General features: G+C 35.4%; 2 protein-coding genes and 1 non-coding gene across 3 annotated transcripts; 1 reads left to right on the top strand and 2 right to left on the bottom strand.

Annotated features, from left to right (window-relative positions):
• Nucleotides 1–3,013: 3,013 nt before the first annotated feature.
• TT1 (C2H2 and C2HC zinc fingers superfamily protein) lies at nucleotides 3,014–4,233 on the bottom strand. The gene is made up of 2 exons (XM_021429569.1): nucleotides 3,592–4,233; nucleotides 3,014–3,492 (listed from the first exon to the last, which is right to left on the bottom strand). The coding sequence occupies exons 1-2, from the start codon at nucleotides 3,979–3,981 to the stop codon at nucleotides 3,067–3,069; spliced, it is 816 nt and encodes a 271-aa protein (XP_021285244.1). The 5' UTR covers nucleotides 3,982–4,233; the 3' UTR covers nucleotides 3,014–3,066.
• Nucleotides 4,234–5,730: 1,497 nt separating this feature from the next.
• On the bottom strand, nucleotides 5,731–10,124 carry LOC110417300 (RNA-binding (RRM/RBD/RNP motifs) family protein). Its single transcript, XM_021429570.2, has 6 exons — nucleotides 9,930–10,124; nucleotides 9,707–9,830; nucleotides 9,473–9,599; nucleotides 7,741–7,777; nucleotides 7,335–7,587; nucleotides 5,731–6,331 (listed from the first exon to the last, which is right to left on the bottom strand). The coding sequence occupies exons 1-6, from the start codon at nucleotides 10,110–10,112 to the stop codon at nucleotides 6,258–6,260; spliced, it is 798 nt and encodes a 265-aa protein (XP_021285245.1). The 5' UTR covers nucleotides 10,113–10,124; the 3' UTR covers nucleotides 5,731–6,257.
• A 5,058-nt stretch (nucleotides 10,125–15,182) lies between these two features.
• On the top strand, nucleotides 15,183–15,267 carry TRNAM-CAU (transfer RNA methionine (anticodon CAU)). Its single transcript is given in 2 exon segments — nucleotides 15,183–15,220; nucleotides 15,232–15,267. It is a non-coding gene; the product is annotated as a tRNA-Met (tRNA).
• The last annotated feature ends 7,205 nt before the right edge of the window (nucleotides 15,268–22,472 follow it).

Genomic DNA, 22,472 nt, shown 5'->3' with positions numbered 1-22,472 from the left:
ATATAATAAAATTAAGAAAAAGAAAGACTTATTGATTTGAATAATGCTTTCAATTATTTATTCTTTAAAAATTTGAAGATTATATTTGACAGGCAGTTAAGAAAGTGGATATTGACAGGTTCATAATTATTGATTGTAGAATTGAATTCCAAGAACATTGAATCTCAAAGACACTCTTTTTGGACGTTTAAAGGAAGTTAGGGGGGAGAAGAAAAGGCTGGAGCAGAAAAGACTGTATGATCTCTATTTTCTTCTGCCTCCAATAATAACTTATAGTATGAGCAGGGTCTTGATCATTTGAAGTTTCTCTTATCATTCTGGTCCTGTGGGTCTTTTGCTTTTAATGTAATCTTGGATATCCTATACATGGTTAGCTCAAAGTATTTGCATAAAATTAAACTGAAGGACACTTTGTTAGGACAACTTATTCTTAAGTGAATTCTTATAATTGATGACTTTGTATTGTAGCCATCGACATTCCTTTTATTAGTGATGTAGGAGATTCTGAGCTATGTAAAATGGTGGGTTAATGTTGTTTTCTTCACTCTAGGTTTAAATTTTACTATGAAACTAACTAAGAAAGTTCTTCTTGTGTTGCAGTCTAGAACGTTTGCTATGCAACCGTGTAGGTTGCCTATCAATGAAGAAAAAGAAAACAAATTTTCTGTCGTTGCTTAATATGGGACACAATCAAATTTTTTTTTTTTTCGGTTAAGGGCATAAGTATTGATTTCATTGATAAAGTTTACAGCACCAAAACCTACCAGGACAAAGGTAGTAGTACTGCAGGCAGCACACAAGGAGACATCAAACCCCCCATCTGCGCACACCCTGCTAATAAGTTACAGAAAAACCCAAGGAGGCACAGGCAAGTTAACTTTTCTGCTTATTACTTATTTGCAATAAGTTTATGTACATATTTACTAGTTTACTAGAATTTACATTGTGCCGATACGCCTTTTTTGTTTATTCAGAAAATAAAATAGTAAGAGTTGGCGAAATCTTTTCTTTTCTTATTCTATGTTTTACAATATTTGATATACGGATAATACTAGTGCTTTTGCAATATTGCCATCATGAGCTGTACACTGTGCAACACCAAAAAGAAAAAAATAAATAACATTCCTTAGTTAATTAACACTACTATATATTATGTACCAATACTTATATAGTTTTCACTAGTCACATAAGGAACTCATTATTTGAAATAATTTTACAAGGACAACCAAAAAAAAAAAAAAGAAAGGAAAAAATGTTCTTCAAAATTAATATTGTATTATATTAATACAAGAACGTTATTAATTTGTATATGAATGTATTAGTAAATGCTTGGGTTATTTGTTTAAATTAATGTTAATGGTTTTTTATTAAGAATTTTGTTGCTTTTATCACAGTAGTAATTCCATGGATTTACTAGCTATTTTACCCAAATGTTAATTTTAATGATAGCAGTGTTGCCTCGAAACTTAAGATTATGGGCATGTTTTTAAACGTTGCCTAAGCAACACACCATATATATTTAGACAGGGGCGGAGGGTAATGGATATTGGATTTTGAAAATTTTCACTTATTTTATATATATTTTTAACGATTTTTCAAATTTTTTTAAAATTTTTATTTATTATATTCTTTTAATGCATCTCAAAGTAATTTTTTATTTAATAATTAATATAATTAAAAAATAATAAAATAATTCCACAAATCATACTCAATTTTACCCTAATTTAAGTTACTCCACATCTTTTTCTCTCTTTCTCTTTTTTTGAAAGTTAAGAAATTCATTGATAAAAGGGATAAATAAATCTCCCCCTTCTTTTTTTTTTTTTTACATTTTACTATTTTCTTTATAACTCACCACTAAACCACACTTCATTCTTCAAAAAAAATTTATAAGCTTGTGAGTTTGGACAAGAAAGAATAAAGACCACTCAGCACTATAATATGAAATTAAGAGGAGGTAAAGTTTTTTTTTTAATAATCTTCTTCCTTTTATTTATATTTTTTAACTATTTATATATTTAATTATTGGGTGAAATCTTGTTTATCATATTTAACTATTTATATTTTATATATTATAGTTTTATATTTAATATTTTAAGTTTAATTAGAAATAAAATAAATAATGAGTTTCTTGTATATAACTTAGTTGTTTATATTGAGAAAGATATTATTAGCCTTAAAAAGTACAAACTCTATAATTAATGAATTTGAATTCAAAATATATTGTCAAGCATAAATTTTTTAAAAATTATTATAATTCTTTTTTTATTTTCATATTATATAAAATTATGACTTAGTATAATTTTTTTTATTATTAATTAAATTATACATATTAGTCTTAAAAATATTTAACTCTTATTCCTTTTCCACGATAACCCCCTCAACAAAAATTGATTAACTTTGCCCTTATATTTAGAGACCCACTTCTGCTAAATGTAGTAGCAGGCGCACACATAAGACCACATGTTTTGCCAGTTTGCGTTCAGGGGCAGAGAAATTCTTGCACTTCATGATGCTTTGTTACGTGAAGAATCCAATGTTTTTTCACGTCAAGATGAGATCCTGTTGTCATTGTTTTGTTAGCCAAACATAGCACCACTCCTATACATGATTGTCTCTAGTCGATGTCTTAGTTCTGCCTCAACAGGAGATACCCTAATAATATTCTAGCAAACTCACTAGCCTATGTTTCATCCTTATGTTGTTGTTTTTATCCTCTTTCTTGGATATCTACATCTTGGACTGATCAGCCCTACGCTTTGTTCAAGAGCCTGAAAATGGACGCTAGAGGAAGCAATCAGGCTGGTTATTGCCCTGCATTGTTCCAATTCACTGTTGCAATACCCAAAAATGAAGCATTGCACCATGCAATAATGTAATGAAAAAAATGTTGACATATCTGAGCTGCATATTTGTTTTTGAAAAACACTGTTTTACTCTTGAATGGTATGAAAATTATTCGAAAACTATCATATTCCTTAATTAATTCTAAAAGCATCCGTCTAAATTTAGTGAAAAAAAAAAACTAGTAGTGGTAGTATTTATTTTTGAAAGTTGAGGAAAATTTCAGACATGTAGGGAAGATGCAGTATCCTGAAGTACCTCAACCCCATCAAATGATGGAGGAAAAGGGCCGTGGCCAGAGCCAAATGCTTTGATGTGGTCTTTGAGTGATCTCTTATGCTTGAAATCAGAACCGCAGACGCAAAGCCAACGCTTGCCACAATTTTTCTCATGGGTTCTCCAGTCACCTTTCACTGCCAAGAACTTCCCGCACTTGCGGCACATAAAGGGTTTCAGCCCATGTTTCCTCTTATAATGTGTTTGCAATGTCCTAAAATCTTTTAGCGGCTTTGCTCTCGGGTGTTCGATGTTGTTTTTGCATCCTTCCGCACAGCAGTAGCATGGAATGCCTAGCATGGCTCGCGGTTGGGTTCCTTTGAGGGACTCAGGCCCTTTACGGTACTGTGAACCATGACCCCACATGTGCATCTGCCATAGAAATCAAAGCATATTCAAGAGGTAAGTCAGTCAGGCAAGCACAGACAATAGCATGGAATTTGATGTTAAAATGTTGCAGAGTAATTGCACCTGAAGGTTATTGTAACGGTTGAAGGTCTTAAAGCAGACATGGCAAGAAAAATTTGTGAAGCCAATGAGGATTTGTTCAGGAGTCGGGATCCAATACTGTTTAGCAGCTCCATTTGCGGTGTCCTTGCCATTTGGACTGATTGGGGTATTGGAAGGATCAGGAAGGCCAATGTGCAAGGCTACGGTGACATCCTCTTTATCTTCACTGCATTCTGCTTTAGGGTTATCATCTAATGTTGCGTCGCTAGAGCCAAGAAAGCAGCTCAGCAATGGCATAGGCTCAAGTGAATTTTTCATTGCGCCTGGAAAGAGATCAAGAGGCTCAACATCAGTGTGGTAATTTGTACTAGAAACAAGATCAGAATCATACGAAATATCTGAAGGCTCCATGACATAAAGGGCCGCAAGAGAATACTAGTACAAAGAAGAATGTGGCTTTTATTTATTTAATTTGGGAGGTTTTTATAATTGGATTCTGGCCAATTTTACAGGGTGATCATGAGAATTAAAGTCTTTGGCAACAGAAAAAAGTTGAGAGAGAACGAGAATTGAGGTAGGGTGGCTGGAGAATAATGCAGTTGAACGACAACAACCTTTGTGAAGGGGCTCATAAATATCTCCTGCTTTTTATGTTTATCTACTCTTGGGATGGAAGGGAAGTACCTTAAATTCTGTGGCCCAAGGCTTCTGACTTTAGCAAGAGTTGCATTACAGAAGGTTGAAATTCTATGGCAATGTATTATATAGTCTGGTTTACTCTCACCAGTAGTCAACACCACCTTGGGCATTAGATTGACAATTCCTTGCAGGGATGAAATGATTCTATTTCTACTTAGGGACTATGACTCTGAAAATCTTTTTCCTTTTTGTTTTTGCTTTTTTATTTACATGTCTTTTCAACATTCACATCATACCGTTGGATATTCATAATAATCGAGTTAAGAAGAAAACTCTAATTCCATAGTCAATATGTAAAATAAATTGGACAAAGTGCACAAAAATAACTGTGACGGTGAATTCATGAGGATATAGGCATATAGCCTTACTTTGAAAACAGGTTTTCCTGTGTGCACGGATGTACCTGGTATGCATACAATTACATAGACAAATGATGACTAGTCCACTCAACTTAGCATGAAGCTAGCTAGCTATGAGCTACCTGTGGCCCTTTTGGCAGGCAATGCATGGTCAGGAAATTTGTTGCTAAAGTAATGATCTTGTTCTTGTGTCATCCACGATGCAGAAACCCTAGCCCCGGACTACCAAAACTAACACTAGCTACTAATTTTTGAAGCCCCAGTGCCTGAATTTGGCTGCAGAGGCAAAGGTGACAAACACTGGTAGTGGCAAAATTGTTTATTGCGGAATTGCTTTGTTGGACCCATCTGATCATAAAACTGGAAAGAGAGTGGCACAACTGAACTAGTGTGCCAATAGTTGACTAATGTTCTATAACTAATCTCCATTTAAGACACTAGCCAGCAGAATATATTGTAAAATGAACTGTTTTGATAAATTTATAGTCCATCACCTCCAAGGAGGCTCGCTTTTTACCATAATTTAACCTTGAGATAGCTCTATGGTGAAACTTCTGGCTTAATTTGAGTACCACGGTACTAACTTTGTTTATGGTACTAATTTTGAAAGACTAATTATTTTCCCCTCACATTGGGTGTTTCAATTCCCTAAATGATTGAAATATCGACAAAAGTGGAATAGAGAAATGCCTTGCTGGACTTATAAAAGCTACATCATCTAGATAATTGCTGGAAAAGGGCACATTTTCATTTTCCCTCATCTGGGCAGTATCCAGGGGCACATATTTATTGAACGAACACCACCATGCAAAGGATGGTCTGCGAGTTGTTACGAAGCAAATCTTCTCTATGGATTTTCTTGGATATTAACACCAAGAACAAGAGCCATAGATGTAAATGAGCTATTACTGCTCTCCAATAACCTGATTATCCCACTGTTTTCAAACACAAATTCCCAGTAATACTCACTGTGGCCAAAAAAATCAATTTAAAATCGTGAAAACATATTGATAACTAAACAAAATTACCAACCAGAGGGAACCAAACTGAATTTATCATTTCAGTTCAGTCCGGTCTGGTTTCAGCACACCTTTGAACTACAACCAAAGCATATATTGTAGCAATGACGATTGTATGTCTAGAGTTTGTCCATGTTACCCTCATGATGTCATTGAATATCGTGCAGCTTTGTTTTCTATCACCCTCCACAGACCAAAAAAAAAAAACAAAAGAACAAAATGATGATGAGAGCTAAATTGTTAATCAAAATTTTTTTATTGAGGGAATGCGCTTCCCTCCGTTCGTTCATAGTTCATACAATTCTGTAAAGGATGTTAAACTCTTAATGAATGAATCACTTCATGAAAACTTTTGGGGGAAAAAATAGATGATTTTTTTTTTTTTTTGCCTTGAGAACTAAAGTGGAAAAAAATATGCATAAGGTGGTTGATTAGTCCTCCTTTTCCTGCCATGGGCCATAGCTGTGGTGAACACAGGCAGTATCGTGATGCAGTACCCACCCTATTGCCAAATCGTTGAGAATATAAGAGTGAAATAAGGTGATAAGAAGAACACAAACTTATCAAGATTGTACAATTTGAACATTTTGGCAGGGATGAGTTCTTCCCCTTAAGTTTTTGGACTTTCAGAAGTGATGTCCCCAGCTTCTGTTTCTGTGGAGGTTTGCTGTGGAGTCTGTGAATCTGAGACCAAAATCAGTAATAAAGTTTATGATGAGCATATTTATGTGAAAACAACAAACTAATGAGAGAGATGGAGTCTAATTTAAATTGTGTATATATATGTCCACAGTTACAGAAACAATGCCCCGCAAGTGATGTCTCACTGAGAAACAGGGGCCCTCTGCCTGCCTAGCTTGCAAGTTAAGTCCTTATACATCACACTGGCCTGGGGGCATTGTAAATTTAGAAATCTAATGGCCATGCAACTACTATAAGAATATAGAGTCACTCTTTTACTGAACATTGATACAGCTACCAAAGACTCAGCATACAAAATGAAGACAATTTGGGTTAGTACTGTTAAATTTAATGGGGGTTTCAAGACAATTTTTGGCAATCTTTCTTCCTCAAATTACACAAATATGTAAAGTCATTTTTTTTAGACCGTCACATCTGAAGAGAGATTATGTGTTTGATCAGTCCAGTAGAAATGAAGAAGTGAATAATTTTGCCACTAAAATTTGGTTAAACCAAATCATATGGGAATAAAAGGAATGGTTAAAACAATGGCAGTGCATAACATGGTTAGTGGGCCTCTCCATATTCGACCACTTGACTGCATGATCAGAATCAACCATCATCCTTGATACTGAAACCACATGCAGTCACTATTAGTTTACACTATGCTTCTCTGTCATGACTTTCTATTGACCCATCTTTGGGCCATGGCAATAACCAGACAGCTCATTCACATGTTTGACGTTGCCCATGTGGCCCCGTCCCACCCCACCCCCTCTCCCCCCCCCTTGGCGTATGCTCCACTAAACCCTAAATCTCTATATTATCTGTGTCAGAGTGTGTATGTGAAAATCAGAGGAAGAAGAGAGATAATTACTTCTTAAGAATCAATACAATAAGTTCATAACTTCTACGTACAGCATTGGAAAAGTTGATAATTTTATGTTGGGATAAAATGGTCGTTAAAAAATGAAAGGAACAGTGACTGATGAAAAGTTTTATTTACCTGTGGAAGAGGGAAAAGGATGCCTAGTGAGATGAAAGGGCGGGGGAGGATAGGTGGAGAAGGACCCCTCCATCTGAGTAGGATAGTAGAGATAGGACGGTCCGGGGATACGTTGAGCCTGGGGTGCAGAAAATGTTCCCCTAGGGGCTTGCAAAGAATACCCATAATAATATGGAGACCCCATTGTGGTAGATGATGATCCATACAGCTGATGATAGTATTGTGGCTGCTGAATTTGTGGATTATAGAGAGCCTGCAGCATTCCCATTCAATAACATTCTTACCATACATTCTTGGCTCAAGTTGTATTTGCTTAATATTGAACAAATACAACTTATAATTATTACTGGTTTGAGCCGAATTATGATCTCAAGAAATTGACAGAGAGAGAGGTTTAATAACTTACTTGGTGATAGCCATAGTCAGGACTGTAAGTTGGGTACCTGTAAAGGTGGAATTCATCAAAATTTTAGTGGAAATAGGAACAAACTACTTGAAATTAAAATTTAAAGAGAAACAAAAAATTTCCCTTGGAAGTAATTGCAAAAAGCAGAATCCTTACATAATAAGGAATTAATGGTAGCTAGCAAAAGGGACTTATTGCAAAGCTACCTTAAGGTCCTACCATGATAGCAATTGTTAGTACTAATGACAACATGGCCTATGGTAGGTACTGAATATTAATTCAAGGTGTTGATCTAATAAAGTTTTATACTCTAGTACCAAGATATCTAAGGACAATATTTGTGTGTGTGTGTATATATATATAAAAGATACCTGATCTACAAATATATTTTAGTCAGGAATATTTCCTAGTACTAATAACTAGTCTTCTACTGATATATCTTTTCCTTTTCACACCGAAATATATACATTCGTATTGGTAGTTGCTGTCCGTACGCTCGTGCCCATAGTTCCTTATTCTATTACTGAGCTCGTGAAGATTAACTGTCAGAAGGTAACATCTTTTGATTTTCCCCTCAAAATAAATAAATGCAGCTAGTAAATATGGGAAAAGTGGGAAAGAAAATGGGTATGCATGAATGTTAGATGATAAGGAAAAATCTAGCTCAAGCTTCTACTGAAATTTAAACACAGATAGAAACAGAGGCAAGGGTAATTGGATTTCATCATTTTACACTTGATTTCCATGCTTTTAACCATTTTTATTTATGTGGTTGTTGTTTTTGTACCGCATTTACTGGCAAAACCCAAAGTAAACGTTCAGAGTCACAAAAGTTAAAACCAATTAAGAGGAATTGGTCTTTTCTTTAATTGGAACTGTAATTAAATTCTTCTACACATCGAAATGTTAACTGTAAATGAGCTGGATCATTACTTGAAACTCTCTTGGCAGATGAGGGCATTGAACAAGTTAATTATTATAACCTTAATTTTTATTTCTTAACAGTATTTTGCTTTTACTCTGAGCTGCCAAGGACTATAAGCAAATAGAAAGTTTACAGTACAGAGCATTAATTAGCAGGCTAAAAATGGATCTCTTTGCATAAACTCTTCTTTCTACATCATTTGGGACCACTTTGATGTTTACATTTGGCACTACAAAGCATTAGCCATAGTTTCTGCTAAACTTGCTGGATTTCCAATTTTGATTTACTGACTTAATTTTCTTACACCATAGGAATTAAACTACACTATACATTGGTTAAATACGTGGAAATATGACCATTTATAATAAGGGATTACAAACTCAAATGTATATATCAGGATCATTGATGTCCATAACTCTTCATTGTTTCTTAATTAGTATAAAACTAATCAAGGATTCTGCCCCTCTGATTAACATTTTTCATTTGTTGTTTTGGCCACAGCAATGCCCCAAGCCCTTTTAAGGCTTAGTTTTATGCCAGTATGCCACGTTACACCATTGACTGCATTGATATTGTAAGGTTCGCACTGTTTTATCTTAGTAAATGACAAATTTCTAGTCGAATGCAATATCGATTTACTATGCACAGACTGATAGGCCAACTGTATTGTGGAAAGACAAAATTAAATATAATTCAAGATTAACATTAACATGTCTAAAGCAAAAGTTTTCAAGGGATGGAGAGCTTCATCTAAGTAGAGCATGAACAGTAATCAATAGCTTGAGTGAAAACAACAGGAGTACTCACCCATAAGGTGGATAAATGACAGGAGGTGGTGGTGGAGGAGGCGGAGGAACTGGTGCTGCAACTCCACTATAAGATGGCGCACCTTGCTGTGCAACTCCCTGATAAGGACTGCTACCCTGATTTCTTCCTGCATTAAAAACCCAGCATATCCAACTCATTATTGTCATCATCTTTTTCAACTTGCAATAATTGAATGGGGAAATGTGCAGCTCATATCAAAAAGAGTATGAGGACCTCGTGGCGGTGAAGGTCTAGGCCTTCCAAGTGAAGCAATGTTACAATTTGCTCTTCTTCCATCAATTACAGGGTTTGGATCAACACAAGCCCTCCTCGCTGATTCAGGGTCACAGAAAGTAACCTACAAAAAAGCGGTAATAATTTTTTTCAAACATCTTAAGGCACAAGAAACTTAGCCATTAAGGAAACTGGCATATGAGAACAAATTGGAAAAACTTACAAAGCCATATCCTTTAGATTTCCCTGTGTTTTTATCAGTGATGATAACAGCTTCGAGAATCTCTCCAAACTGCTCAAAATATCTCCTCATTTCCTCCGTTGGTGTCTCCCAAGCTAGTCCCCCAACGAACACTTTTGTCAAGGTTGTGTCACCAAAAGGTGATCGGTAATGCGGGTAAGCCATGGCATCTAAACAAACAAAATGTCAAACGGACAACTTTCCTTTTGCATGAACTCTTTGGGTTGTATCACATTTACAGTTGACAAGAATGGAGAAAGCTGAATCTTCTGTTCCACCTCATTCCCTTTGCTTGTTGCTCTCCTACTGTGCTTGTCCCTATATCCATTCCCGGCCCCTTTTTTACCACAAAAGAATCATTGAAGAGGGACAGAGAATGAGATGAAGCCTAGTTTATGATGTTATAGAAGTTGTTGCTGTTGTTATTATTTGATGGGTTGGTTAATAAAAGAGAAAGCCAGAAAGGGGAAAAGAAAAAAGTAGTAGTTTAAAGACAGAGAGAGAGACACAGAGAGAGAAAGAGAGAGTAACCCGACAGCTGCAAACGCTAATTTGCTGTCTATTGAGATATTGAGAGAGGGAAGGGAGGGGTTGGCTTTGTAATATCGAACGACAGCTGCGTGACTGAACGCACTTGACCCTGTCTCTCCTGTATCTGCATTAATATACTCTCCCAACCCCTCAATCAATAGTCCTTAGTTGTGTTTTGTGGTTTTTTCTGTATGTTGTCTTTTGAGTCCTGCCTCAGAACAACTCTTTTTCAGCTTCCTAAATCTTTATTTTTGCATGACATGTACTCTTAGTTGTTTTTTTTTTATTGATGCAAAATTAAAATTTGGTGAGGCCTTTCACTGTGGGGTATATCTGCATGTTAACCAAAATCATCTGGCACATAATAATACGAATCTGAATTTACAGAAATAAATTATTAAATGTGATTGGTGTGTCTTGACCAAACCTAGAACAACATTGGTGATTACTCTTGGAGGAGCAATAAAAATTTAAAAAAAAAACAACCTATACAAAATTAACAGTGATTGCTGGCCTAATATATATTTTCTTTAAGCAATAGACTAAAGAGAACCTCACCTGGTCCACGCTGGTAGAGCATTTAGAAATCAACTAATCATCATTTGATAAGGACTTTAATTTGACTCCCTAATACACCCACTTCTTTCATACAAAAAGATCTAGATTCCAAGTTCATGTTTAAGCACTAAGAGTATCCTTGATATGTAGAAATTTAATAATCTTAATTAGAGTTAGGGATTGTGAATTTCTTTCTCCATTCTAAGCATTAATTGTCGGTAAAATGCATAGATACATCCTCGCATATTCCCACATGAACCCATGTTCCTAACCCTCCTCTAATCATAAGCTGTTGTATACAAAGCCAACTTCCAAACAACAAAAAGCAAAGAATATAACAGTTAAGATCACAATAAATATTAATCAGTGAGTGGTGATAGATAATCATGTGCAAACGAGGGGGTCATGGGGCGGCTGCGTTGAAAACAAAATCACAAACCCAATAATATATAATAGAATTTTTTGCTAACCATCTCAGCAGATATCATTCCCCATTTGGTCAATCATAATAAACAAAGTTTGATGCCAAGCAAAGTGTTTGGGATTAGCAATGTTTTTATATTGGTTAATGGATGACCATTATATTGTCCAAAACCCTCGCGAGAAGCACAATGTCTTGCCTACTATTCGTGCGGAAAGGGGGGCTTTCGGCTTTTGAAGGATTCTTCCACATTTCCCAATTGGAAATGCATGCTTGTCATATCCCTTGTTGTAAAGCTAGCCTGGTTTTAAAGGACAACGGAGCTCTCTCTAAACAAAGCTTTTTGCTGATGAGAAGAGAAGCGCACGCACAGCACAGGCAAAGAACGGAGGATAAAAAATAAAAGGGGTCATTTATATTAGCTTTTTGCCAGCGTTAGGGACGAGGAGACAGCTATAAGAACCTCTAGTTTATGAAAACTGCACAAGTCCGTGAACTGGCAGTTCTCTCCACGTGGGGTCGTATCACTGTTTGAGAACAATGAGCTGGATTTCATCTACTTTCTTTCACAACAAAGAATATCATTTCTCTCCTCCTTTTTTTTTTCTTTGAGTTTTATGATTTTCTTTCTTTTCATGGGTGACCCACCCCACTGGCTCCATCAACCAAGCCAATCAAAACGCTATTTAAAGTTGCAGTCCTGAGCATTTCTCAACCCAACGCCCAACACCCAGATATTGTTTTCAGAAAAATAAAGCATTTTTTCTCCAATATTCTTTCCTCAGAGTCTGCCATTTATGGTAGTCATGCTTCAATTCTCCCACCACCAAGAAGATTGCCCCTTTTTTTGAGTGTAACTTGTGAACCACTGTTCCATTACCTGAAAACCAAAAAGCTTATTTCCTTTCACTTTCTTTTCGATATCTTCGCACTTCTTGTAACATGGAACTCCTAAATCATAATTGCCTTGTGAAAATCCTTTCATCAAATACTTTAGCTCAATTCCTAACGTACGTTTCTAATCAAATATTCTATACTTTAAAAGTTTTTCACCCCATAATAAGTCCATACATTCATTAACCAAGAGGTGGGTTGGAACACATATTGATAATAATTGAGATTAGCATATTAACTTCAACCGGAATTATGAACGTAGTCGCAACAAGATGATTAATTGCAATTGGCCTTTGAAAAAATCTTTGCTCTGTGTTAAAGCAACACCCTAGAGCCATGGAAGGGGACCTACGTCCTGAAAAATCAAAAGCCTTGGTCAAAATTATTGACTTATAGCTGAGCGGTCTTCAGACATTGAGTACAGGTCTACCCCCAGTTGGGTGCAAAAACACATGCTGTTATTTATAGGCAGTAGGGGACATGTCCATCATTTCACTCAAAATAACTTGGCACAATCTCGATCATGAACTACCCTGATGTCTCCTAATAAATGGGAAAAAAAAATAAAGGATGACAAGAAATTAACTGAAAACTTTTAAGCTGCTCTAACTCTTGAGTAAATGTCGTTAATAAATTTACAATGTCTTGTCTGTGAGATAGAATGCAATTAAGCTTGAAGGTGTAGCGTTCAAGACCTATATTCAAAGACCCTAGACTACCTAATCTTGTGTAAATTAATGGGCTTTCAAGATTGGGATGGGGCCTCTCTTCGTGATGCAGAAAACCTAACATTAGGCATTCAGAAATGGATCACCAAACTATGGGGTTCAAATTTATAGTCTTTGTATTCGAATATGGTACTCGTATTTTGCTTGAAACGAGGGAAGGAAGGAGTCCACCAGGTCGAATACATTTCCTGTTTTTCTTCGTACCTTTTTTTTTCTTTACACATGGCTGAAGTCAGTTAACGTTGTTTTGTTGCATAGCAAAACGCAGGCTGACGAAGATTGAAATGGTAGACTCCTTCGCCGGAAGGATGGGTGGCAAGTTGGCAACTATGGGAAATTGACTTGATGAACTGAATTTATTGAGAAGCACGAAATGTTCTACCGTGGGCCGGCAATTTTATGTACATTACCTGCCCAATAATCCAATGGGAAGCCAAAATACCATCAGACTGATTAACAAAAGGGAATGAAAGAAAAATAAAGGTAATTGGATGGAAAAAATAAATGAAAATATTTATATACATATACATATATATATATATATATGTATATGATGAACCTAGAGATCTACCGTCTGCTATCCTGAGCTGAGTAGATAACAATTCTCTCACCCATTCTCATGAGTCGAGATGTGGAACGATGAGGTTGCCCATCACCCCATCAAGGCTGCTAGCCAGCACTACATTTTGGGTGGGCTTAGATTTCTACGTTGCAGCATGTGGTCAAGTTTGGACTAAGCTTGGCATTTGAAACCCTGCAAAGCTTGGATTATTAATTATATTTAGATTTCTAGTTCATAGGTATAACATTTTAGGCATAATGCGTAAATAAGTTTAAATTATTTAAAAATATTTAAATAAGTCTTTATATTTTTATTACATTCAATTAAGTTTTTATATTTTTATTTTAAGTCAAATAAATTTTTATTATTAATGATTAACTAATTGTCATTAGTAAAAATATCACTTATCATTTTATATCTACATAGCACTAATATAACATTACTATAAAGATTGAAAAATATCTCATAATCATGTCATCATGCTATATGATCATCAATTATGATATGTCAGTATTTCGTATCATAATTAATTATAATATTTTAACATACTATATTAGTATCACGCGATATAAATAACAAATGATATTTTAATTAAGTTAATTATTAATCATAAGAGCTTATTTGACTCAAAATAAAAAATATAAAAATTTATTTGATTCAAAATAAAAGTATAAAGATTTGATTAAATGCAATAAAAGTATAAAGGTTTATTTAAATTTTCTTGAATAGTTTAGGAGTTTTTTTTTATATTATGTCAATATTTTAAAGATTATTTGGTACTAAGAATTCAAATTTTATGTTAATTTATAAATTTAAATAGCAAGCTTGAGTTTCAAAAACTAGATCCAGCTGGATTTCGTTTTTCCTTTTTTGAATTAAACCTAGCTGAGGTAAGCTTAATGTCATTGATTGATAATGTTCCATAGAAGTTTAATCCAACAATGAGAGGTTGGCTTTAACGGTTTTAATTTTCTCTTATCACAAGCCATAAGGTTAAGATTGGAGAATGCCCCTTCCTTTTTAAACTTTTCATACTGGCATTATTTGCATAGATAACACGTAATAATTAATTAATAATTAATTATTATGTTTGACGTGATGTAATATTTAATTTTTTTAAATAATAATTATATATTGAACATAGAGGTGTATTATGTTTTTATCTGTATTAAAAAATAATTATATGTTGAACATAAAGTTACATATTGCATAAATTGCTGCAATTAATATAAGTGTATGTTTAATTGAAATTTTATTAACATGTAAAGTTTGTCTTATGTTTAAAACATATATTGTAGATTATAAATACAGAAACTAATTCACATGGATTAGAACCAACAAAAAGGAAAACTGGCATTCGGTACTAAACCTGCCTGAGGCTTATGAATAAGTTATAAGTTGGATCTGTAACCGGACACAGTAACTATCAGCCGCCAATGGGCTGAAAAAATATGGGCTTTTCTTATTTACCAAAGTGTGGGCTGTCCAGATTTACAGCTCTAATCAATCTAAAAATAAAATTGAAGACCACTGAAAACTAAGGGGTGGTGGCGCAGTTGGCTAGCGCGTAGGTCTCATAGCTTCTGAGTTATCCTGAGGTCGAGAGTTCGAGCCTCTCTCACCCCATAATTTTCTTTTTATCTCTCCTTTAAAACTAATAATAATAACTACACTCATAAAATCCTTTCACCCCATTTTTTTTCTTTTTCTTTTTCTCTCTTTTAAAACTACTACTTCTAAAATCCTCTCACCCCATATTTTTCTTTTTTTCTCTCTTTTAAAATTTATTCTTCTTTTTTTTCTCTTTTAAAACTAAAACTAATACTAATAATAAAATCGATTAGCAGTAGGTGTCTGTCAGTCATAAGCATGTGGGTGTAGGCATTTTTCCCTGTATAGTGACCGTACCAGACGCAACATTGCGATCGTGGGATGTTAACCTTTTTAACGTTAGCAACACCAACATCTATGCAAACATTGTCCCCCTCCCCCCTCGTCACGCTTACGCTATTTTGCGTCACGCATGCCTATGATTACCCTGGATGCAGGATTTCGACGCTTGTCGTTACTGTTATATTTCTGTAGCTGAATCAGAATCAGACAACATGCAATGCAATGTGTTACGCGCAGATCAGCACTGTCAAGTTTGTCCCTCTGTCGGTATCAATGTCCAAACCTGGACTCAGCTAAGTTGCCATGTGAATTCGAGTGAACTTCATTCTTTTTTGTTCGCTTTGATGAAATGACTTCAAGCGAGGGAAAGGGAAAATCCCAAGTTGAGGTATATTAATCAAGAGAAGAGTCCATGTTGGGAAATGTCATTACTCGTTACCTGCTGCATACTCTCTACTGGTTCCTTGCCAATTCAAAGGGTTGGGCTTTCTCTGTACTTGACATTTTAAGACTTCTGGCCCATTCTGGAAAGGATTATGCACATGCTTTCTTTTTGGATTCATTTTCAGTTTTTGAAGTTTAGCTTACAAAGATTTTCTTTTACTTTTTTACTTTTGCCTAATGTTTTTCTATGTTTCATTTTCAAATTAGTTAAAATAATAGGAAAACTCAATAATTAGTATGTAAAAATTAAGTGAATTGTAACTTTAAAATTATTTTTTTACAAAATATCATATTGACCGTTCAATATTTAGATAATCATTTTTTATTAATTTGATGAATCAATAGGTGTGTTTTTCAAGTCAATTACACTAATCTGGGGAGTCACCAAGTCCGATCACCGAATCGGTACGGATAACTAGGATCCTTAATATGTTGTTCATTCCAATTAAAAACTGTATGCCTATGGCTATTCCTTGACTTGCTGAGACATGGCTGAACAATTTCCAATTTATAAACTATATACCACCTCGGATTTTAACAGAGAACAAACACTAGGGATAAGTTCAATTATTTTGCAGACAGTTAACCCTGTTAATCACTCCGCTGTCACGGTTACCTAGCTTAGTTTGAGCATTTGTTTTCTTTTCACTTTGGCAGTGCCTTACCTACTTCCACTCCCCTGAATCCTGGGGTCCACGGTATTATTGGGACCTTTGGGCGTCAGAACACATAAAATGATCTAGAATGAAGGGGTCACCTGCTTTTACATGTCCTGGCCTTGTAATCTTGGATGATGCGTGGAATAAAGTTGCCTTTTGCACTTTCTTGCCTCCCATGTCTGATATTCGCAGATATATGGAGAGCTGAGCGAAGTTGAGGATACTGTCTTTTTATCCTATCGTCAATCGTCCTTGCAGTCCAGAATAATGAAAGGTTGGGACCTGAAGAGTTGAGGAAGGTACACGCATTTACTCTTCAAAAAATTGATTGCCAGATCCCAAAGCTAGTGGTCCTCCCTTCTTCCATTTATTTTCTTTATTCTTAATTGATTTTACTTTCCCAATCCTATGGATGACATTAGAGGTGGTTGTTGCATATTTAATATGATTCGTTGCTGTTGGTCATGATTCTCAGTCACCTCAATGCCTATGCCTATTCTCTTAATAAGACAATACTTTTTTTACGGAGCATTTCCAAGCCTTGTACGATCCCCATCCGATTAGAGATTTACTTGTGTGGCCAGTTCTCGGCTACTTGAATTAATGATGTGGTTACCATTATTTTCCCTGCCCAATGTACAATGTGAAGACTGTGGCAATACCATTCAATATTTCAATTTGCATGGGATGTGGAAGAAGTTATTCCAAAAATTGTTGGGTCTTTGGGTTTGAAGGTCAGAGACTTTGTCTTGGACAAGGCATGAAATTGAAAGCTTTGGCAAGTTGTTGTTGGTCCCCTAAAAAATAGAAATGTCATAATCATGGTAAGCCAAAAGCTTAAGTGGGGTTGGTTGAATAGATCCATCAGCCAGGTTAACTTAATCCAAAAGAAGTTTCTGGAATTGGTCTATTTTGTTTCTTCTGCTCCTTGTGTGATATTCAAATGGTAATTCTTTAATATTCGATTAATTGATATATCTATTGCTTAGTAGTATCATTTTTCTTGACTACATACCATATATTAAAAAAAGACTAAGAATTATTCCTTTCCATTCCTGGGATCAGTCCCCACAGAATGAATGATTCAACATTTCATTCAGGAATTTTCGATCAGGCTTCAGTGCAAGGAAAAATACTTACCTTGGGAAGTGGGAACAATGTCTTATCTTCCTAACTATCCTATGTGGCTATGTCTCTGGTTCAAAACCATTACCCAATTTAATGCCTTTAGCCTCAACGAGAGCCTACATTGACAATTCAGGACTGACAGGTGAGAGCTTAGTTATTTCGTTCAAGCAAATTAAATTACTCAGACCTTCTTCCCTCGCAGTTGATTTTTTACCATATCTTGAAGTTCATCTGAGTTTTTTCATCGTGCTAATTCCCTTATGCCCTTTTCTACATGGCAGTAACAAATTCTAACTCAGGCATTAATTTGACCGTCCTATGTATTTGTTTTCTTAAAGTGGCAAATCATTGAGTAAACTAGGTGCAGACTCTGGAGAAGAGGCTACTTGAATCATATGGTGCAGAATTCATGAATCTACTTTCACTGAGAACTCGCAGGCCATCCCATCATTTCAAAGATATCCGCATGGGGTGCTTGCCCGCCTGCTTGATTACTTCACTGCCTCGAATTATACAGCTCTCGGTTCCATGTTTACACCAATCTGTCAACTGCTGAAGCTTGAATGTGAATATACACGACCCACAAGGTGAACTGATTTCCGAAAATCAGCCTGGCAGTAAAAATTGTTTATTCCTTCTCGACGAAGTTGCTTATGTTTTGATCCCAAATCATTACAGGTCATTAACATTTTTCTCATTCCTGGTGCTAAATTTTAGTCCCTTTGGAAACGGCATTTTGTTGGATACTTCGATTCTGCAGGGTCTGTAATGGTGTCAGGGGACCTATGAAAGCAGCTGATGTGGAGAGCTCACATGCAAAATTTTATGATTATTGCTACAAAATTAATTATGACTTTCGCCTAATCAACGAAGTTGAAAATAGGGAGCGCCCCACATTTTTAAACACATCACATGTAGTGGGGAATTGTTGGGGTTTATATAATCAGATAGTGGGCCTAAGCTTGCAAATAATGGCCTCCAATTCTCGCAATTATTATTCCATTGGATTGGGACATTTTACATCTTACCTAGTTTTATTTTAGCAGACTTTACAGTGGATGATGAGCTTTTCGTTATCATCCTTGATTTGATGTGGCAGAAAATGAATAATGCTCTTGGTCATTCGCCTAATAATGGCCAATTTTTCCACTAAGTTTTGTGGAGTGTGGGCTCCCATGTCAATATAATTTGTCCATGGTAGGTGCCGGATTCTATCTAGATTAACAGAAACTATGGGTTATTAGGCTATTATGCAATTCAGAAGAGAACTCAACAAGCCTAACTAAATTTGTTTTATTAATGAGCAGTTAAAGTCACTTCCAATACTGCATGTATATCAATTAAAGTGTCAGTTTCAGATGTGGATACATGTCTATCATATATAGTCTTGTCATTTTTTAGAAGATAATGCTTTCTTGTGTTTAACATTCATTGGAATTCATTGGATTTTCCATTATCTTCAAAAAAAAAAAAAAAGCTACCAAAACCTTAAATTGTCAATCATTTTGATGCTTTCTCCCCCATCAAATGATATGATGTCCGCTGTTCAAGTCACTAAACATGCATGGCACGCTCGAATGAGCCTTGTTTAAGTCTTAAGTCACTCTAATTTCTAACGGAAAGTTGTCTGCTGACAGAACCATGTGGCTGCACCAGCCCATTCAATAGCCCAAAGCGGCTCGTGCTGTTTCCCTTCCATATCACAGCACCTGGGTCCAGCCCACCTTCCTTTTGTCAGTCATGCTGGCAACATGTGCTTCTTTTAAATCAATTCCTCGTTGATTTTTTATAATTAACATTACTAGTATTTAAATTGAATATGGGAATGCAAACAAGTTTATTATAGCAGTACTGACGACACTAAAACCCCAAAAAGGAAAATGGGAAAAAGGACCTAAAATGAATAAAAACAACAATGCAGATGGATTCAACATTTCTAGCTACAGGCACAAAACATGTGATTTCTTGCCACCGACGCGAACTTCATTTTTCATTGATGGCTGCCCTTCCATCAATGATGGGTCTGCATATACCACCTTCAATCCCCAAGTGCTATACACATGTATTTTTCACTTGAAAAAGAGTATGTCCACCGTCGGCGTATAAATACAAAACTTTGGAAACCTTAAGACAGTGTTTTGATATTTTCTTTTCCTTTTTTTTTTTTTTTTAAGTTTCAGTTCTGATCAGTCAATAAGGCTGGTGGTTCGTGAGTAGGCAACATCAGGTGCTGAAAGTAAGGGAGTTGCGGTCCATTCATTGTTCGTGGTTACATTGTAAATTTGGAGGTTCCCTCCGTAAAATTTCTCTTTTTAAGTCTCAAAAATTACGTTGCTGTTGGCTTAGTGGAGAGGATTATTATTATATTAATTAACCTAATAATTAAAACTAAAACTTGATTCGATATGTTCCTAAAAACCAGTCGGCATCATTTTTTTTTATGATTCTCAATTAATAAAAGTATAAAGCAAAAAAAAAAAGGAAAATTTATTTATTTATACACTTCATTAGATTTATACATGTAAAGGCTTTGAATTTGTGCCCGTAGACTTCGAAAAAATTGCTGGCAAGTGGAGAATGGATTCTGCGTGGACCACGGTGGTCCTGCTTCCATCTGATTATTTCACCGACGCAGACTATTCAGTAATTTAGGCTGTAATCACGGGGAAAGCATAAGGTTATAGGGTCCAAATAATTAATGGGTTTGGTATTTTAATGGGAGAAGGATCACCGACGTCGTTTTCATGGGAAACGTATTTGACTTTGCTGCGACCTTTATGTAGAAGAGCCTACCTTATAGATCCATCCTCAATTGGGGTGTGTTTTTTATTAGGGGTAATGCTTAAATTAATCAAAGATGGAAGTCAAAGGGAGGATCAAGATCCACTTAGGAAATGTGTGGTGGAATGTGATCTTATCTTTGAATTTGTGTACAAATATATAATAAACCCGCTTGCTTTAAACTATAGCTAAGTATGAATACCACATCAGGTAAAAAGAAACAGTGACCATCGATGAATTAATTTTAATTTGTGAAACATTCAACGATCGAGTCGTAATATTTTCTGGCAAAAAAAGTGATTTATTCATTATTTGATAATTAAAAAATATTTTAAAAAAGAACAGTAAGTACTAGGAAGGAAGCAAGAGACTGCAAAGACGATGATCACAAAGTTTTCCCCGTAGAAACAAAAAGAAAATGCAGGCAGAGGAGCAAAGCAAACCCCACCAAGGCAGCTTTTATAAGCTTCGAACAGGCAAAACGTATATCAAATGCGATTGGAGATTGGAAATTAATTCCATCACATAACATAGGCACATTGTCAGGTTGAAAAATTCCGTACGGAGGTAAGTCTGAAAGCACGCTTCTCTCTTCCTTTTTTTTATTTAGTTTAATTTGCCAGTGGACCCCTTCGACTATGAGATCGTGATTCAGAAACGTGGGACATCTTGGGTTGAGACTTAATAAGATTATTTTATTTATTTATTTATTTAAAGAACAGTTTTATTCAAAATTTTTTAACAAAAAATATGTGAATTTATTACTGAACTAATAATTTTTAAAGTGATTTAAGATTGTTTTTTATTTTTCTTAATTTCCTTCATGGTCAAGGATTTGAGTAGCCATGAACCCACGCACAAAGTCTTTCAAAGTCTCTCATAATAAGTGTGGCTGAGACCTAATTATAAAAAAAAAAAAATGAAAATTGGCTGAGACCTAGATAGTCGTGGGACTTGAAAGCCACATTGAAATATGGAAATAAAAAGCCATCCACTCAAAGTATATTTCACTCTTGAAATTGGCTTAGATGTACGAACCCTGAGGAACAAGCTTTGGTGGAGAGTCACCACATTATACCGTTGATATTTCATTATCAAATTGACATTATTTTTTTAAAAGAAAAATCATCAAATGAGATAGAAAAAGAAAAAATAAAAAAGCAAGAGGAAAAGACGTCCTTCGCTAACCAGTACAACAAATAAATAATCCATTCATTGTCTACATAATTTTTATTTAAAAGGAGCGGCGATGCGACATACATAGGTTGATTTGATGTGTGATAAAAACATATCAACCGCTAAGGAGAATTGGATCCTATGTTAGTAGAATTCTAATTAATGAACGCCATTAATTTGAGCAGTGTGATGGGATATTACTGTAAAAATTAAAAAAAAAAAAAGAAGAAGTTAACTCATCTTCAATATTGTAAAGTAAACACCACGACAACCAAGGAATCTTTGATTCCCTCTCTTGTACACATAAGGAAGGACAATTTTGTTTTTTTGGAGGAAAAAAAGAAAGAAAGGGAATATTGTGTGAGAAAGAATAGAATGAATGAGCAGTCCAAATACGTATTAAAGTCGTGGATTGGAACCTTGTCTGTTGAAACTTCCTACGTACAAACAAAAACCACATAACACCATCGTATATTTGTACATCGAGTGGTTTTCCCTCAGGCCTCATCCAACCAAAATGTTTAACGTCGACGCTTGAAAACTACTTGGGGTCGGGCTCACAATCTATTCTCGCCGAAAGCCAAGACAGCTAACAGCTAACAGCTAACAGCTAAACTCATTGCTCATCACATCAAATTCAAAGCTTTAGTTTTCATTTGAAGTAGGCTCCACCACTCCTCTACTACCCCTCTTCTCACCATCACCTTCACTAATAGAAAAACAAGCGTGTTATTTCCAAAGCCTTTTTAT

The sequence above is a fragment of the Theobroma umbraticum genome, unplaced genomic scaffold (genome assembly GCF_002168275.2).
Source record: "Theobroma umbraticum cultivar Fairchild unplaced genomic scaffold, ASM216827v3 scaffold_51.0, whole genome shotgun sequence".
Taxonomy (NCBI): Eukaryota; Viridiplantae; Streptophyta; class Magnoliopsida; order Malvales; family Malvaceae; genus Theobroma; species Theobroma umbraticum.
The sequence above is the reverse complement of the archived record's forward strand: the minus strand, read 5'-3'. Positions and strand labels throughout refer to the sequence as shown.

Coding starts and splice junctions, on each gene's coding strand:
- TT1 (XM_021429569.1), bottom strand. CDS start 3,981: ATGGAGCCTTCAGATATTTCGTATGATTCTGATCTTGTTTCTAGTACA. Junction 3,493..3,591: donor ACCGTTACAATAACCTTCAG/GTGCAATTACTC, acceptor TTTCTATGGCAG/ATGCACATGTGGGGTCATGG.
- LOC110417300 (XM_021429570.2), bottom strand. CDS start 10,112: ATGGCTTACCCGCATTACCGATCACCTTTTGGTGACACAACCTTGACA. Junction 7,588..7,740: donor CTGACTATGGCTATCACCAA/GTAAGTTATTAA, acceptor GGAATGCTGCAG/GCTCTCTATAATCCACAAAT. Junction 6,332..7,334: donor TCCTTTTCCCTCTTCCACAG/GTAAATAAAACT, acceptor TTTTGGTCTCAG/ATTCACAGACTCCACAGCAA.